The sequence below is a fragment of the Ailuropoda melanoleuca genome, chromosome 19 (assembly GCF_002007445.2).
Source record: "Ailuropoda melanoleuca isolate Jingjing chromosome 19, ASM200744v2, whole genome shotgun sequence".
Lineage (NCBI taxonomy): Eukaryota > Metazoa > Chordata > Mammalia > Carnivora > Ursidae > Ailuropoda > Ailuropoda melanoleuca.
Genome location: NC_048236.1, coordinates 13,848,564 through 13,866,249, shown reverse-complemented (window position 1 = coordinate 13,866,249; position 17,686 = coordinate 13,848,564). Strand labels below are relative to the sequence as shown.

The 17,686-nt window shown below is 38.3% G+C and overlaps 1 protein-coding gene across 24 annotated transcripts in view; it reads left to right on the top strand.

The window, feature by feature from the left end:
* The window catches only part of DST (dystonin), a 472,609-nt gene that overhangs the window by 438,221 nt on the left and 16,702 nt on the right, over positions 1 to 17,686 (top strand). For all 24 annotated transcript variants that reach the window (XM_034648017.1, XM_034648015.1, XM_034648006.1 and 21 more), the window contains 10 exons: positions 1,067 to 1,234; positions 2,065 to 2,220; positions 2,425 to 2,631; positions 5,381 to 5,500; positions 8,182 to 8,351; positions 9,656 to 9,815; positions 12,064 to 12,258; positions 12,775 to 12,903; positions 16,099 to 16,242; positions 16,929 to 17,117. In XM_034648017.1, the coding sequence (XP_034503908.1) occupies positions 1,067 to 1,234; positions 2,065 to 2,220; positions 2,425 to 2,631; positions 5,381 to 5,500; positions 8,182 to 8,351; positions 9,656 to 9,815; positions 12,064 to 12,258; positions 12,775 to 12,903; positions 16,099 to 16,242; positions 16,929 to 17,117 (1,638 nt within the window). The remainder of the gene's footprint in view (positions 1 to 1,066; positions 1,235 to 2,064; positions 2,221 to 2,424; positions 2,632 to 5,380; positions 5,501 to 8,181; positions 8,352 to 9,655; positions 9,816 to 12,063; positions 12,259 to 12,774; positions 12,904 to 16,098; positions 16,243 to 16,928; positions 17,118 to 17,686) is intronic.

Genomic DNA, 17,686 nt, shown 5'->3' with positions numbered 1-17,686 from the left:
AAAGAAACTAGAAAACCTGGAATATTACAGTTTCCTGAGAGTTAGCTGTATTTTAAAGTTTTGCTCTAGGATTAAAGGCTTTTGGTAGGTGGTATTGTAACTATGTTTAGAAAGTTTTTGGGTTTTTTTTTTTTTTTAGGGCTTAAGAAATTACAAAGTTTTGAGAGGATAAAAATGTCCTGGAATTAGTAGTAATGGCTGCACATCTTTGTGAATACACTAAAAAACACTGAACTGTACACTTTAAAATGCTGAATTTTATTAATTCTATCTCAGCTTTAAAAATTACTGAAATATGTTATTTGAAGATGTTAAAAATGTTAGACATAGAACCAATGAATTAGAGCTTTATAATTGAACCAATGAAATAGAGCTGGTCTTAAGTTTTTACATGAATGTAACTCTTGTTTTATTGATATTAAATTCTGAATTTGCCTTCATAATTTTTTGATATTCTCTGTAGAAGGAGTACAGTTGCATTCTGGTTGAAAGCTTTAAAAATTCTATAAATGAGAGTAATATTTGTAGTACCACAAGTTTGTCTTTTGTGATTCCAAAGTCTGAATAATCAGCTTCAAATCTCTTGCTGTATTCGGTCTTTACTTTCTATTCATTGTTTGTCTTCTGAGCACAGAATTAAATTATACCAAAAATTATTACAGCCATTGTATCATAGTCTGAGGAGAGACTTAGAAAACCCATTTTACAGAGGAGGAAACTTAGGCCCAGAGAGGTTAAATTACTGGCTCAGGGTCACGGACCTGGTTGGTTACAGGGCAGTGAAACCTTTCTTGAAAACATTTAAAACATTACTTCACAAACTTTAGCATGCTGGAATGGACTGATAATGAGAGCACCATTTCTGAGATTTCTAGCAGTCAGGGTATGTCTATTAGATCTAGGTGTTGTTTCAATACAGTGAAAAGCTTGAATGTGTCAGGGTTATTCTGTGTGTTGAATAGAAGTGAATATATGATAAGGGGCTTGGGACTGATGACGTGGAAAAGGAACTTTTAGATTTTATTCTCTTAAAAATGATATAACTTGGGGGGATATCTCAATTTAGGAAATCTGTGCTGCCTTTGATGTTAAAGAAGAAACATATAAAAGTCTGATGCAGAAAGGCCAGCAGATGCTTGCAAGATGCCCCAAATCTGCAGAGACAATTGACCAAGACTTAAATAACTTGAAAGAAAAATGGGAATCGGTGGAAACCAAACTCAATGAAAGGAAAGTATGTGCTTTAATTAATGTCAAAGAATGAACATTTTAGTTGTTTTGTTTCATGGGATTTATTTATCTCTGAGTAGAATTATCAGTGGAACTTTTTAATGATCCGTGTTTAAATTTTCTTCATATACATATAGAGGTTTCATGGGGTCAATTGAAAATAGTATTCTCTTTTAATACAGGAGAACAGAGTTAAAGCAGTCTATTCAAACAGATCATAGATCAAGTGTCACTAAGTATATTTTTAAATTTGTGAACCCCTCTAATTCTGGACTGTTAAATAATTCTAATCACACTGATTTATGTATATAGTGGGGAGGGAAAGAGGGAGGTCAAGGGAGTGAGATGATTGTATATATTATAAGCTCTTCCGTAACAAAAGTCCATGAAAAGGGATTAAAATTATCACTGTTTAACGCTATAAGAAAAATGATAGGCTAGGAATACTAGATTGTGTGCCCTCAGTGACAGAGCATAATGTATATATATTTCATAGTATTTTGACCCCCAACATTAATCATGTGAATGTCAAGTTTTCTTTCTACAGAGTCTGTTTAGTAATTGTGTTCTGTGGTTAATTGCCCCCAAATCATAATTTTAGTTTATATCAGATTTTTTTAGCTACAGTGAGGTCTTCTCACTATACTTAAAGGAGTTTGGTTTGCCAGTATTTTAGTGAAAGCCCATTATATTCATAAACTGTTTAGGTAATACAGAAATACAGATTAGGTATAAATAAAGGGTGGATGGGAAGGAAATCTGGCAGTGAGTGACTAAACTGGGATGGGGGGTGGAATTAAATATCATCAAATACTAAATAATCTGTCTTCGCAGACTAAACTGGAAGAGGCTCTCAACTTGGCAATGGAGTTCCACAATTCTCTCCAAGACTTCATCAACTGGCTAACCCAGGCTGAACAGACCCTAAATGTAGCTTCTCGGCCAAGTCTTATCTTGGACACAGTTTTGTTTCAAATCGATGAACACAAGGTATGTTGTAACTCAGATGGATGGCATTCTCTCTTAAGACCTTTTTACACAACAGACTCTTTTAATGTCAGAAGCATGAATTTGGTAGTTTGAAAACTTTATTTTGTCCTTCAAAATGGTTTCATCTCATGATACCAAAAGCATTTTTAAGATAGAACAGTTTTTCATTTGTTTCTAATTCTACCCTTTTTTTCTTTGGGAAAGGTCTTTGCCAATGAAGTAAATTCTCACCGTGAGCAGATAATAGAGCTGGACAAAACTGGAACCCACCTGAAATATTTCAGTCAGAAACAAGATGTTGTCCTAATTAAGAATCTATTGATCAGTGTACAGAGTCGATGGGAAAAAGTGGTTCAACGGTTAGTAGAAAGAGGAAGATCTTTGGATGATGCAAGGAAGAGAGCCAAGCAGGTAAACCTTTATAAAACTCTCTGAAGTTGGCAATCAGTCAGTTCTAGGTGTTGAAATATCTATCATGCTGTTAAAGTACTTTTATTGCAGGCTGTATTAGTTGTAACAATCATGGCACAAGGCCAAGGTGTTTATTTCCTAAAAGGGCTGTGGCCTCAGTTTCAGTAGGTGACATCACTTTTTGCCCTGACAGCACCTTCCGGTCTTGGGGACTAATCTTGAAAAGACTGATTATAGCTTGGCTTCATAGACTAACTGTAATCATTAAGGTCCAAAAAAAGGCTCGGATTTTTTGTTATTAGGTTTGTTTGTTTGTTTTTCCCTTTGTCCTTGCAATCTCTACTCTTATACCCAGAGTAAGTCATCATACTTTATTATATTGCTACCTTGTGTTCAGTTCCTAAACCAGACTTTGTCCACAGACTCTCAGGGCCGAGAGGCAGACACTTGGCCCTCCAGCAGCTTCCTGAAAGGACTGATTCCATGTCTGAGCTGCTGGGTACCCCTCACGTCCCTGAATCTATACCCTTGTTGACAGGTCATTTCTTCTCTAGTATTTTGATGCAGTTGCACACTGCTTTTTAAATTAGTTGTTTGAACCTTTTAGGGCTGTTTTTTTCCTTTTTCTTTTTAATCTAGAGAATCTCACAAGGAGCGCCCCTTTCTCTCTTCACCTGTTATTAATTTTCCATTGCTAGACTAAACACAGAAAAGAGGTAAAATTCCATGTCTCTGTGCTCCAGGGAAGAGAGATGTGCCTGCCTCGGTTGGCATATATCTTTGCCTCTTACTAGAAACTCAGTGTAATGTTGAGGCTGAATTTTCTAATGACTCTTTTTGCACCATTTAGTTGCATTTTCCTTTAATTGGCATTGGACTCCGTTCTTTTGGGGAGTCAGGCTCAGTTGGGTGATACAGAAGATGTCATGGGAGTCACGTGTTTCACTGTTTAAAGCTCTCAGCATAAATTTGTTAAAAGCTTTAGAAATGATAAATTGCATTGTTGTAGGATTACGTGCTGTATTATTTCTTTTTGAGTGGGATGTATAATGTGTTCAGTGTTATCAGTGAGTCTGTGGAATAGAATCAGTCTCTTAATGTGGTTTTTAAGGCAGTATTAATGATAAGCGTGACATCCTTCTCTCCACCCATATAGCAGTTTCCTCTGTAGTGTGGGCATTGCTTGAGTTACGAACATCTGATTTATAGAAGTCTTTCTCCTTTCTCCATGTTGTCAATTCTATTTTCTCACTTTATTTAATCTGCAAGGCTTTTCTGCTGCTTTTTGGTCCAAAAGTTTAGCATTTCTTCTATTTATGTGGCTTAAAAAAGTCTTAAAACAGGACCAGTCTTCGAATCTGTGCATTTCTATCATTAAACTTGCCATCCATGATAGCCGACATTCTTTGTAGCAAGACTACCAAACACTGTGATTATTCCTTTATTTCTTATTATTCTAATATCTTAGTTTGGGTTTGGATATGAATCATAGGTCCCTGACTGTGGCAGTGTCTGTGCCTCTTGCCTCTGTATTTTCGTATTTAAATCGATTGGAGCTGTGGGAAGGATGTGTTGGGGAACAGGTTTACGGTGAGATGGTCTCCTCAGGCCCTGCCAGACTTGTGATCCCGTGCTCTTATTGTGTTTATTGCAAAGTGTCTTTTTGTTGTTTCTTTATTAATGTGCTTTGATATAAGACAGATTTTATTTTGATTACTTCAGTTTTTTGTTATGTATCCATCCACTTAAGTTTATTATGAGAAATTACTTATAACCGATCTCACAATTTGGTATCCAAAAATAGCATTCACTAGTTCTCTGTTATAAACGGAAAAGAGACTGTGGCTGAAGTCAAGTATACATAGCACCAGGATATTACAAGGTCATAGATGCCCAAGAGAATGCTATTTTGTTAGAATTCACATACGTGGGTGCTCTTACGTATCAAACCAGTATGTGAGGCACAGGCATGAATTTGAACACTTTGATAGCAACAGTAAAGACACTGAACTCCCTTTGTATTAAATAGGAATGGTAGGGCCTTTGTTGTTGTTGTTCTTGTTACTTTTTAAGACCGATTTATAAACTTTATCCTTTGTCTCTCCCTTTTTGTTCCTTTTCATTAACATGGGACCGAAGCACCTTCAAAGTAAACCCAGATCTGTCAGTGAGGGCAGTGGACAAATAAAATTCTCTTGACGGTTTATGTTAATTACTAAGCAAAAGGAAAGGGAGGGAAGTTCTCCCTGGTGTTCACTGTTTCTAGGCTCATTTCTGTTTTTGTTAAAGTTTACGTGTTTGAATGAGTTACATACAACAAAGTGACCTTGGGGGCACAACCACAAAAGCCAAGAGTTAATAAAACATTTGTAATCGGTGAAGCTACTACTTTCTTCTTTTTTAGGGGAAATTTGAATTAATAATCTTTAACGTTTTCAATAACGTTAATTTCTATTTTAAAAATATGCTGGGGCGCCTGGGTGGCACAGCAGTTAAGCGTCTGCCTTCGGCTCAGGGCGTGATGCCAGCGTTATGGGATCGAGCCCCACATCAGGCTCCTCCGCTATGAGCCTGCTTCTTCCTCTCCCACTCCCCCTGCTTGTGTTCCCTCTCTCGCTGGCTGTCTCTATCTCTGTCAAATAAATAAATAAAATCTTTAAAAAAAATAAAAAATAAAAATATGCTAGATTTCAAGTATAGCAAGCACACTGGAAAATTTTCTGGACAGAAATATACATTACTTTTACAGTTCCATGAAGCGTGGAGTAAACTTATGGAATGGCTAGAGGAATCAGAAAAATCTTTGGATTCTGAACTGGAAATCGCCAATGATCCAGACAAGATAAAAACACAACTTGCACAGCATAAGGTGGGTATACAATTAAGAAAAGCATATATGTCGTTCTGTATCTCAGGATCACTTTTAAATTCTTACCTGGTTGTGTATTTATTCATCACTGGGGGAAGAAAGGCTGTCCAGTATGGACCTCCATTAAATTTAAAGCCAATTGCCCTTCACATTGGTCAAGTGGCAATAATATCTTTTCTCTCTGCTGACCATTCCGCCATGACGCTAGGGTTAATTGTTAAAAGAAAATACACAAAATTAAAATGGGAAGTGTTCTATAATCTATAGCATAAAAGACTTACAGGGGTTCAAATGTTGGCATTTCAGTTTTTCACGTCTGTCCTGTCTTGTAATTTCTTTCATAGATCAAATGCCATGTAGAAGATAATTTTCTAGCAAAAAGTACTGTAAATTTTGCCATATGGGGTTCTTTCAAACAGTTTAGTGGGGAAAATTTGTTGCCTCTACACGAACTGGTGTTTTATTGTATATGTATGGTATATGAAATTCCATCCATACCCTCAAAGACACATAGTCAGTGGCTTCAGTAAACTAGAAGGTGTAGAAACATATTATTTTATATTTTCTACCTTTTATATTCATACCACATGGCATTCAAAGAACATTCCCCCCCATCCTCCTCAACTCTTTGAATTTGGGTCTGTCGTTCTGGTTACAAAGTGATCATCAGCCCTCAGGGTGAGGATACAGGTAAAGGAGAGTGGGTCCTGAGAAAACACTTTTATAGTTTAAAGAATCTGCATATATATTATTGCTTGAAACATGATAATTTTTAAAAAACTGGGAAAAAATTGGGGTGAGGTGCGGTTGATCATCATTGGAAAATTCTAGCCATCGTCTTCATACAGGTTGATTGCTTCCCTGGGTAGTTCTGACTAACCTCAGGAGGTCATGATCCTGGGATGGCAGAAGGAAGCATTGAGCACCTGTTCTTTGACTAGATGAGGACTTATGAGTGGCTTGTTCCGCTGGTACCCTCTGCCCTTGAGCTGCCACATTCAATACTGACAGCACAATGACAGTGAGCAGCACTTTCCTTCCTTCCCCTCTGATGGAAAAAAGAGAGGCTCCTCAAAATAGAATGCCTATTTGAACTTGAACATAGTTGTCATGTCATGTAGTCTTATGAAAGTATATTGTGTGTTTAAGTTGGAGAATCCTAGAAGTAAGAATATGTGAAGAACCCTGGTAGATTCTCTGTTTTTCCTGGTATGACTTGTTGCCAAAGTCAGCATTTGTCTGAGATAAGGGTACGAGGTACATTAAGTCAATTTTAAAAATCTTTTCTGTTCATTTCGTGGGTATTTTTCTATTTTTAGAAAGTTTTAATCTGTCCTATATTCAGCTATAACTTTTTTTTATATATCTGTTCTTTTGAAAAAAATATGTCAGTACCATGATTCTAAAACTAACATTCTGTTATTGAATAACAAGAAAAAAAATAATTACAGAAAACAAACTGCAGAAATGGTGTGGTACTGTAATGGTGTTTATTGCTTAAAAATTCCCAGACGAAGTGGCTTCTTATTATAAGACAAAATAAATATCTTAGTCATATTAAGACACTTAAAGTATCTAGCTTTTAAAGGCAATAAAAGCTCATTAGGTAATTATAAGCAAGGTTATTTTGGAAAATTATACATTTGCATAGCATTTTATTGTGTAGGGTGACTCTCATGTGCTACCAGGATTTAGAAACACTGTGGTAGCGTTTCCGTGATATATTATGAGCTTGTAAGATGCTGATTAAGTTGACCTTCCTTCCTTCCCATCCCTGAGATTGTTTATTCAGTAGCAGCTGTCTCATTCTTGCTATTACATACTTACAAACAACACAAAATGTAAGATGATGATGAGAGGCCTGCAAAGGCAATGTCCCTGCTCTAGAAAAGCTTGTAACTGAGTTGTGTAGACAGAATATAATCCACGCCTCCCACACATACACAAACATACAGATTAACAATGTAAAAATAGGAAAGTATAGATGTCACATTGGCAACATAGCTCCTTGATACTAGGTAAGTAATCTGTAGATCCTGTGAGACTTTTGTAAGGCATCATAGAGGTAAGGAGGAAGGGGCTAGGCCTCCCAAGGGGTGTGACTAGAATGAGCGTTAGGTTAGAACAGAGGAATCTAGAGATGTGGTTCTTCTTTGTCCCTCATCCTGGCTCACAGATAAAATTATATGTAACATCATTGTGAACATCCAAGATGTGTGACAACACATCTGTCTGACCAAAAACTAAAACTGTAGTAAGTTTACAGATTATGAGTCAGGCTTTGTCTACGTAGGACCTTTAGTTACTCATTGAGTGTTAACTACTTTTTCCTTTCCAAACTCTTGGATTTTTCAATAGTTGATTAGCAATTTCATTTTATTATAACTAGTATCGTGTTTGTGGTTTATGGCTACAAAAGATTAAAGATTTGCTTTGCTTTGAAATTATTGTCTTCATAATAATAGGTACTCTCAAAGACGAAACCTGGCTTCTGAGAAAAATAAATTCTTCGGTTTATAAAGACTCTTTCCTGCCCTGGTGTGTTCCACTGTCTGACTTGATTATTTGCTGATGTCTTCCTCTATTTAGACTCCATTGATTAGGGGCGACTCTTGTAATGTCTCTTACCTACTTACGAGTCCGAAGTAGAAATGCACAGTGTTTTCTTGTTAAATATATAGGAGTTTCAGAAATCACTTGGAGCCAAGCATTCTGTCTATGACACCACAAACAGAACTGGGCGTTCTCTGAAGGAGAAAACCTCCCTGGCTGACGACAACCTGAAACTGGATGACATGCTGAGTGAACTCAGAGACAAATGGGACACCATCTGTGGAAAATCTGTGGAAAGGTAGAATGTTCTTGAGGGCAGTTTGGTGACCTTGTAGGCTTCCGTCAAGTATACAGTTGTGGTGCTCTGTAGGAACATCTAGGAACCTTGCACACCTCCTTTGCCTGGGAACTTCAGGTCATCTGTAATACCCTCCCTACGTAGGTGCCTGCATGGAGAAGTCTTCGTTATTCATTATTATTTATTTTTAATTACTCGATTCAGTCAAAGGTGACATTATCCTCCCAGCCGTCATCTCGTACCTGACTTCTCACTAGTCTCCCCAGGTCTGCTCTTGTCCTCCTTAATCCAATTTCCCCATAACCACAAGAGTGGTCTTTTTAAAATATGAATGGGATCTTGTCATTGCCCTGCCTCATACCTTTTAGGAACTTCATATTATTGAGTGTGAACAAAACACAGGCTCCTTAATGTGGTGGGCAAGGTCCCCCCAGTCTGACCCCAGGGTTCCTTTCCAACTTCCATCCACCCCTTTCCAGTCTTCTTTCTCATTATACTTGAACCATGAAGACCCAAAGCTAATTTCAAAATCTTTAAGTATTTAGAAAGTACCATATTAATAGAAGAGTTCAAATATCTTAGAAATGTTTTCAAATAATTCATAGATCCTTGGTCCAATTATTTTTATCAGTATCAAGATTAAATAGAATATTATATTCTAATAATAAAATTATATTGGAATAGAAAATTAGAATATGGTCTACAGAATATATAGGAAGAATATAAAAACTTTGGTGTTAATTTTAAAAAATCCTTAAAACCTTCAATTTCAAAAGGTTATGTGCTTTTTACAATGTCCTATAAATGATTTCTTGCCAAGCAGATGCATGAATGCCAGGGGTCGGAGATGGGGCAGGCTGTGACTACAGACAGCATGTTGGGAAATTTGGGGGATGATGGAAATGTTCTGTTTCTTGATTATGATGATGGTTACATGAATCTCTGCATGTGTTACAATTAATAGAATTGTACACTCAAAAAAGTCCAGTTACTGTATGATAACTTAAAATAAAAAAAATTTTAAGACATATTTTTTTATGAAGAAACTGAAGGGTCACTGATTGATTTCTAGAGGTGATGATGAGGGAATTTTCCAAGAACAAATGCTATCTATTTAAGGAATAAAAAAGAAAATTTGAGAAAAGTTTTGTTATTTTCTAAGGAAAGCAAAGAAACAGCACTGAATACCAATATATTGTTTTTTTTCTTTGAGGACTGCTCAACCTTCATAAATGGATTTTAGATGTTCAGGTATAGGGTGGCTTTTTTGTTGCTCCGATTGACTTTTCTACATTTTTCCCCAGACAAAACAAATTGGAGGAAGCCCTGCTATTTTCTGGACAATTCACAGATGCCTTGCAGGCCCTCATTGATTGGCTGTACAGAGTTGAACCCCAGCTGGCAGAAGACCAGCCTGTCCACGGAGACATTGATTTAGTGATGAATCTGATCGATAATCACAAGGTATTATTATCTGGGACATTTTATTGATCTCATTTGATTATCCTGAATTTAGAGGAAACTGTAACCACTTACCTTAACCTTTTAAAATCTAGAGACCGTATATCATACTACATAACAGTCTTTAATATTGATATATGTGTACATTTGAGCAGAATCAGGAAGCCAACTTTAAACGTCATACAGGAAAATTAGTATCAATGAGACACTTTTTTTTTCAATTTCCGGATCTAAAACCTTTTAGAACTTAGAAAGCAATTTCGTTCTCTGGTGCTTTAAAACATGTGCCAAGAATGTTTTACAGTCTTTTGTTATTCATGTAAATAATTATGTAAGGTAATTTAAAATCACTCCCTCAGTGACCTGGAATTTGGTCATTGCATAAGCGTGTGGATTTGTGACATGATCTGTGGGGGTCAAGATAGGCTGCTTTTCTATTTTTAAAAACCGTTTTAACCTTGCCCCTTGAACTTTAGCAATTTATGAGACATCAGCATAGGCTCTGAGGGATTCGATTATTACTTTAAGTCACGTAGTTTCCTTGCAATCTCCTGAGACGGATTTAAAATTTTTGTGCCAATCAAAGGGAATATTCAAGACATCCAGCTGATACTGAGCGCAAGGGCCGAAGTCATGGTAAAATGTATTACAGCAAAGAGCTTCGAGAACAGCCTGAGGTCCAGTAGTAATGTGGAATGGTCGTACCGGAGTAGACTATGTACAGATATCTTACAGCACTATACTCAAATTCATGGTTTATTTCTCCTCTATTATTTTTGAATTCAGAAACTGTATTTCATTTTTAAATGTTCTGTTTATACTTCCCTAGTTATGCTATTTTGATCTTAACCTGTTCCTTTTTAAATAGTTGGTCCTTTTGCGTATTTATTTCCCCTTTTCTGGTTCTGTTGTCTGATTATATCTATAAAAGAGAGTTTGTTATATTTGAGTATTATCAAAAAATCAAAGAATAAATGAAGCACTGTGATTGGGCCTACAAAAAATAAAAATTTGGGTTTTGTGGCTTTGCGTATATAGAAACAAATGTTTTGTGCGTGATTAATACAAACTTTTTTATTCCTTGGCATTCATTCAATGAGTAATGAATAGTGTAATGTTACTTTTTACATAAATGCCATTTGTATAAACTCACTGTCTAAATATTTACTCCCTTCAGCACTTGCCAGGTTTTTTATATATTAATAGGTCATCAAGAATGAGTTAATCATTCAGCATTAGTAATACAATTGGAAGGCTCGGGAAGAAGTTTAAGTTCACAGAGTACATTGGAAAGTCGGCTCAGAACTATCTGGCCAGTCCTGTTACAGATTATATAGACACTGTATTTTTTGTGCCTACGTATGTGTGTATGTCTGTGACTGTCTGTCTGTCTGCAGGCTCATCTCATTTAACACCATTCGAGTGAAATCAAGCAAAGAATTCATTATACTATGTTTGGATTATTTTTGATGGGCTCACTTTTATGAATGATCTGATTATCAGACTAGAAACTCATGGATAGAGCCAAAATGATAGGATGTGCTTGGTCACATTCATTTGTGATCATCTTTTAGAAAAATAAGTTAATATTATTCTCTCCATAAGCTTGGTTAATTTGAAAGGTATAGTTGCACACAGAGACTCTTGAATCAGAAAGGAAGTACCCTGGGCTTATTTTTCGAATTAGGTCTGTGGCCAAAAGAAGGCCAGTCTAACTCCTAGCATATCAGAGTTTATCAAAATGAGGCCAAAATGACAGGTAAGGATGTAAGCCTCTAAATTTTGACCTGAGAGGTTAATTCTCAGGATACCGTGAAAGTTGAAGCTGTGTAACAGAGAAAAGGACTGCATGCCACCTCCCTGTGAGCTCCCCCGCCATTCCCTCCAGTACCCCCGCTCAGTACCCCAGGGTGGCTCAGTTCTTCATTAGCTGAGGTTTTCTTTTGTGGAATTGAAATAAAGAAGAGTATCCACTACTATTTACATTCAAGGCACCATTTGAAAGGTTTGTTCACTTAGGAGAATGCTAAAAGATTGAACAACTTTATACAAGACTGTTCTTCACAGCGCTCCGATAGGAGCCCCGTGTGGTGACTTAGCTCCTGAAGTATCTATGAGAAGTATGGCTCCTTAAACCGTCCATCTTAGACGCTGGTATATGAGCTCATGTACACGTATATTCCAAACTGTGTTTTACTGGTTTGGTTTTATAACTAAAAATGAGTTTCTTATAAAAATATGGTCTTTCTAGGTTTTCCAAAAAGAATTGGGGAAGAGGACCAGCAGCGTGCAGGCCTTGAAGCGTTCTGCCCGAGAGCTCATAGAAGGCAGCCGAGATGACTCCTCCTGGGTCAAGGTCCAGATGCAGGAATTGAGCACACGCTGGGAGACGGTGTGTGCACTCTCCATATCAAAGCAGACGCGCTTAGAAGCAGCCCTGCGGCAGGTAAAAGTCTTGTAAATTACAGCTGGGGGCTAGTGAGAAAGGTATCAAAGCCTCCACAAGAACTGCTCTTGCGGAGAACTGTCACATCTCCTCCTTTCTTAACTGGGACAGTGATGGAGAAGGAGATTGTTAGAGCATCCTTGCCTTGCTCCCCGCCCCAAAGAGTTTAAATTACTCATAGAGGGAAGTTTTCTCATCTTCACATAAAAGAGCTGCTCATTAATTTTTCAGCTCAAATATGTAATGGGATACCATGCATCTAAAATCAGATTTTGTTAAAATGGTGAATTACTCTTCATATAGGCCTTTTTGATATATTGGCGGTCTTACATTTGTGAAGTGTAGCAACTTGTATCTATCTTTTTAGTGGGAATAATGCATATTGTTAATAATGTAAATTTAAGACTTTTTTTTCATTGAGAGGAGGATTTGATACTAACAAGCATCTTTGGGGATCTTCTTCGGGGTGTGTGCGTGTGTGCATGTGTGCGTGTGTGTGTGTGTGTGAACTGTTAGGCAGAGGAATTTCACTCAGTGGTGCATGCCCTCCTGGAGTGGCTGGCTGAGGCGGAGCAAACCCTTCGTTTCCATGGCGCTCTCCCAGATGATGAGGATGCTCTTCGGACTCTCATTGATCAGCATAAAGTGAGTTATATAGAACTCAGAAAATCCAATAGACTCGTGATTGTACATATCAACTGCATGCATATTTCCCTTCCTGAGAAGTAAGTAAGATCTGGCACATTTGAGAATTTGCCTGTGTCCTCCTCGCTTACATAGGTGTGTCCCCATGCACCTATGCAAGTGCAGCTATCTTTTCATGCTTGCTTTATGAAGAAGGTGTTATTCTAAAATGAGTCACCGTCTCCTGTCTTTTGGAAGTACATTGATTTTGGGGGGGTTATTTGGCTTCTGACCAAAACTGGTCAATTTCATTGCACTTGCATGTGCCTTTCAAAGATGAAACTTCCCTCATGAGCGTTTGGCATTTGTCCAGTTACACCATTAGAATTCTAAATTAATAATTTTGACCTTAAGAATCAAGACAAGCCAGTAATTTAATAAGTGGTCTTCAAATTTTGTTTCTCAATCTCTGCCGGTCTGGCTTTAATCGAGATCCACCTTAAATTCTTTTGAGAACTAGCCCGTAGTATAAATTATAAACTTAAAATGAATTCTGTAAGTAGATACACTATTGAATAACTAACCAAATAAAAATCTGGCCACTGAGTTTTCAGGTCAACATCTGTTTTGTAACAGTGCCTAGAACTAGCAAAAACGCTTAAGAGAGTGGTCTGGATGCCTCTTAACACGTGCTTTTTTAATAACCTTTGACTTTAAAACATTAGAAATTTGCGATACTTAATACTCATTGCAATATTGATGTCAACATGTCCCTTTAAAAGATCTGTTTAACACCCCTGAATAACCCCATCTTCCAGGGTGAGGTTGGAAGGACATCATTGGTTCCAGTGTAGCGTGGATTATGTCATCTGTGGAGACTTCTTATTTGTGATTACTGCGCTCTCTCGATGATGGGTTGCCTAACCTATCGCCATGAAATATTGCCTTGTCATTAATAAAAGTGAGGCGAGCTTGTCTAACATTATCTGGAGGAATGGAATGCTCCATAAGCCATTTAAAGTTGAAGCTAGAATGTAAGAGTAGGAAAATGACATCAAATTTATTGTAAATTTTTGATTCAGCTCAATGTTTTAGAGAGCTATTATATTACTATTGGCTGACCCAACAGCCAGCGTCGAGTTCCACTGACATAGTTGCTTCTTGAAGCCCTGTTTATGTGTCTAACGCCTTACAGTAAGGAGCCCACTTGTGGTATCACCACCCTCACAACAGGAGCAGGAAACCCCCAGAAACATCAGGAGGCAGGTATCTAGAGTAGAGGTAGTGTTGTGGGTTTTTTTGTTTTTGTTTTGTTTTTACAACAAATTATCTTTAAATATTTTTAAATAGTGTAAAATTACATGTAATTTTATAAAAGCCTGCTTAGTACTAATAATTCGCAGTAACATCATCCATTCTTTCTAATTTCCTCTGCTTTCTTCACACACCAACCAAATAAAAGTAAAACAGAATATTTAATTTCTTAGCCCCAGGACCAGAGACTTCTCAGTATAGTCCACTTTCTAAAAATTGCAAGCTTTCCCACATGAGCACAGAATACAAGTAGGGAGTTAATCGTCTAGCCCATGGCATTCTGAGCAGGACTTTGGCGCTGCTAGGTTAGGGGTGATTAAAAGTATATGGTCAGGTCACCTTTCCTTGGGAAAGCACAACTGTTGTTGTTGACTTCTGGTTTTCTCTTCCTAGGAAAGCTTTTTTTTTTTTCTTCCAGTTAAGCAGATCTATATTGGGGGAAATTAAAATACTTTTAAAAGTAGGTGATGATAGGGGCGCCTGGGTGGCTCAGCCGTTAAGCGTCTGCCTTTGGCTCAGGGCGTGATCCCAGGGTCCTGGGATTAAGCCCCGCATCAGGCTCCCTGCTCAGGAGGAAGCCTGCTTCTCCCTCTCCCACTCCCCCTGCTGGTGTTCCTTCTCTCGCTGTGTCTCTCTCTGTCCAATAAATAAGTTTTTAAAAAATCTTCAAAAAAAAAAGTAGGTGATGATATTTAAAAAGTAGGTCATGTTAGTGGAGTATATTGTGAATCGAACCTTGACACAACAGCAGGAAAAATGTGTAAATGAAAGGTAAAAAGCATTTACTGAGTCACAAAGACACAAAATTGAATGAGACACAGTCTTCTGATCTTGCGGACCTTAACGTCCCATAGGTGTGCATGGAAACAGCAACAGGCCAGAGAAGGAGGTATATGGTAGAACTGCTTCACAGAGCCTGAAAACAAAAGGTCAATAGACATCATAGGAAATGCTTCCATTTTCAGATGATCACACGGCATGAGTAGTATGGAGTGTCAGCTGTGTTTGCAGCCTCTGCAGGCCTTGTCAGTGTGACTAAGGAATCCTTCTTAGTGCTGGGGTCCAGATTGGGGTGCTGATGGATGCTTGAAATTCACTATGAGGTTTTGGAAGCATGCGGCCCTTTTTAAAGGCAGAGGTCCTCATTTGTAGCCACACTTTCAGAGTTTTGTGATTCATGTTTCTATGGATATAGTTCTGATGGTAGAAAGCAGAGTTAAGCGTGTGAGACATTTGCAAAAAGGTTGATTCGAAAGTATTCTGAAGCCCGTCAAGGCTTATTCATTCCACCAGAGCAGGGAGTGGCTGTTTCTGGCTTTTGAAAGCAAGGCTTCTCATGCCGGCTGGCTGTCAGGCCCACCCCCTTCACGCTGTCCCCTACTCTTTACTTCTGGACATTTGGGCCCTCTCTCCCTCACCCCAAACATTTATAGCTCCTTACCCAGCCTTTTCTCTTCCTTTTTGGTACATATTCCTATCATTCCTGGCACGTAGTTCATGCTATTTTAAAATTCTACAACCTCCTAGTCTTATTTTTTGGACATTTTTTTTCAATCAATATTATTTTTGTCTCTGGTAGTACTTTCTCTCCTAGTCCTATCCTCCATTAATGTACTTACAAGATATCCAGATCTGGAGGAGTGTTTTCTTTGTATGACATGTTTTGTAAAGCATGAGATGTTATCCAACACATGTACTTAGAAATACATGCTGGAAAGTACTTCATTTCCCATTTTTCCCTTCTCCTCTCTTAATTCCCCAATTAGTGAATTATTCCCAGCTGTGAATACACCAGTTGAAGTTCTCGTGTATTTGCTTAACTCTGACAGTCACCTGCACGTCACTGGAGTTTTGTTTTCAGCCAGTGCCAGCAGCTAATCGAAATCTTTGCTTCTGCTGTAGGAATTCATGAAGAGACTGGAAGAAAAACGAGCCGCGCTGAATAAAGCTACCAGTATGGGAGATGCCATGTTGGCCATCTGCCACCCCGACTCCATCACCACCATTAAGCACTGGATAACCATCATCCGGGCCAGGTTTGAGGAGGTCAGTGGATCTCGGGTCATCATTAGAGCAGCAACGGCTTTGAGAATTGGGGGTAAAGAGACTTCAGCAACTGAAGTACATTTATGACCGTGGGAACAGGAGGCCTCTGCAAAGAAAAATGCTCTTTAAAATACCTTTCTGTGTGTATTACCTGTCTCTGCAGTACACTTTTATTCAAAAATTAAAGCAATTTTGCAGCTATGTCCCTGAAGCATGAAAAGGCAAATATTTGGTTCTCTGCATGACTTTTTGTCCCGCTTCCACATTGTCTTTGTCGAATAATCCAGCACCCGAATTGTACTTCAGAGGAGTATATGCTTGGGGAATGGATTGCGTACATGAACTGAGTTCTGTATTTTAAGATTTTATCTATTTTTATTTCCACTCAGTGCTACACGCAATAAGCATTCTTGAGCCCTCAGAGAATGCATATTTAAACTCAAAAATCTAAAGGAATCCTGGGTGTTTGACACCCAATCTCTAAATAAGGGGGCAAACATCAGCAGGGGCTCTCATGTCCTCTGCAAGCTGGGTCTCGGTACCACTGACGGGATCTAGAAAGACTGGAAGTGTTACGATCCCAGGCCCACGATGATCCGAATTTACATTTAAACATTGTGTATTTTTACATCAATTAAATTATTAACAAGATGCATGAAATTCAGAGACGTTTGTTTCCTCAACAGGTGCTGGCCTGGGCGAAGCAGCATCAACAGAGATTAGCAAGCGCTCTGGCTGGCCTCATTGCGAAACAGGAATTGTTGGAGGCTTTGCTGGCTTGGTTGCAGTGGGCTGAAACAACACTTAGTGACAGGGACAAAGAAGTCATCCCCCAGGAAATCGAAGAGGTGAAAGCCCTCATCGCAGAACACCAGGTAAAATAAGTATCATCCTAACCCTGTCTTCTCAGATACTATTTTTATTTCACTGCCACACTTCTCAAAAGATTGCTTTGTGCTTCTTACCGTCACTCCGTCAAACACTCAAGTCCTTCCTTACGTTTATCCTCCGCTCCGTCCTGTCCTGATGTGTCTTTTGGCAATCTCGCCCTCCTGTGTTTTACTGCTCCATGCTTGCATACTCTACTCTCCACTGCCGTGCTTCTCGCACGATGACCGTCAGTATTTCAGATACATCCTGTCTACAAGGGAGCTCATTGTCTTGCTCAAAAAAATGACTTCTCTATTCTACCTGTTTTAAACTCTGATTTGTTTGTTTGCTTGTTACTTTGTTTGATACACATTGACAAAGGGAAACATTAAATGTCAGCTTAGTTGACTAAGCAGCTAACATTGCTATTTTATTTTAATAAAGGTCTGAGCCATTGATGTCTGTAATGGCCCTGAAGTGTCTCATGCCATGTTCTCTGTGATCAGAGTTTTCCAGTGTGACAGATATTCCAGAAATTTGTTTCTCCACTCTTCACTTTTATCCCCCTCCTCTT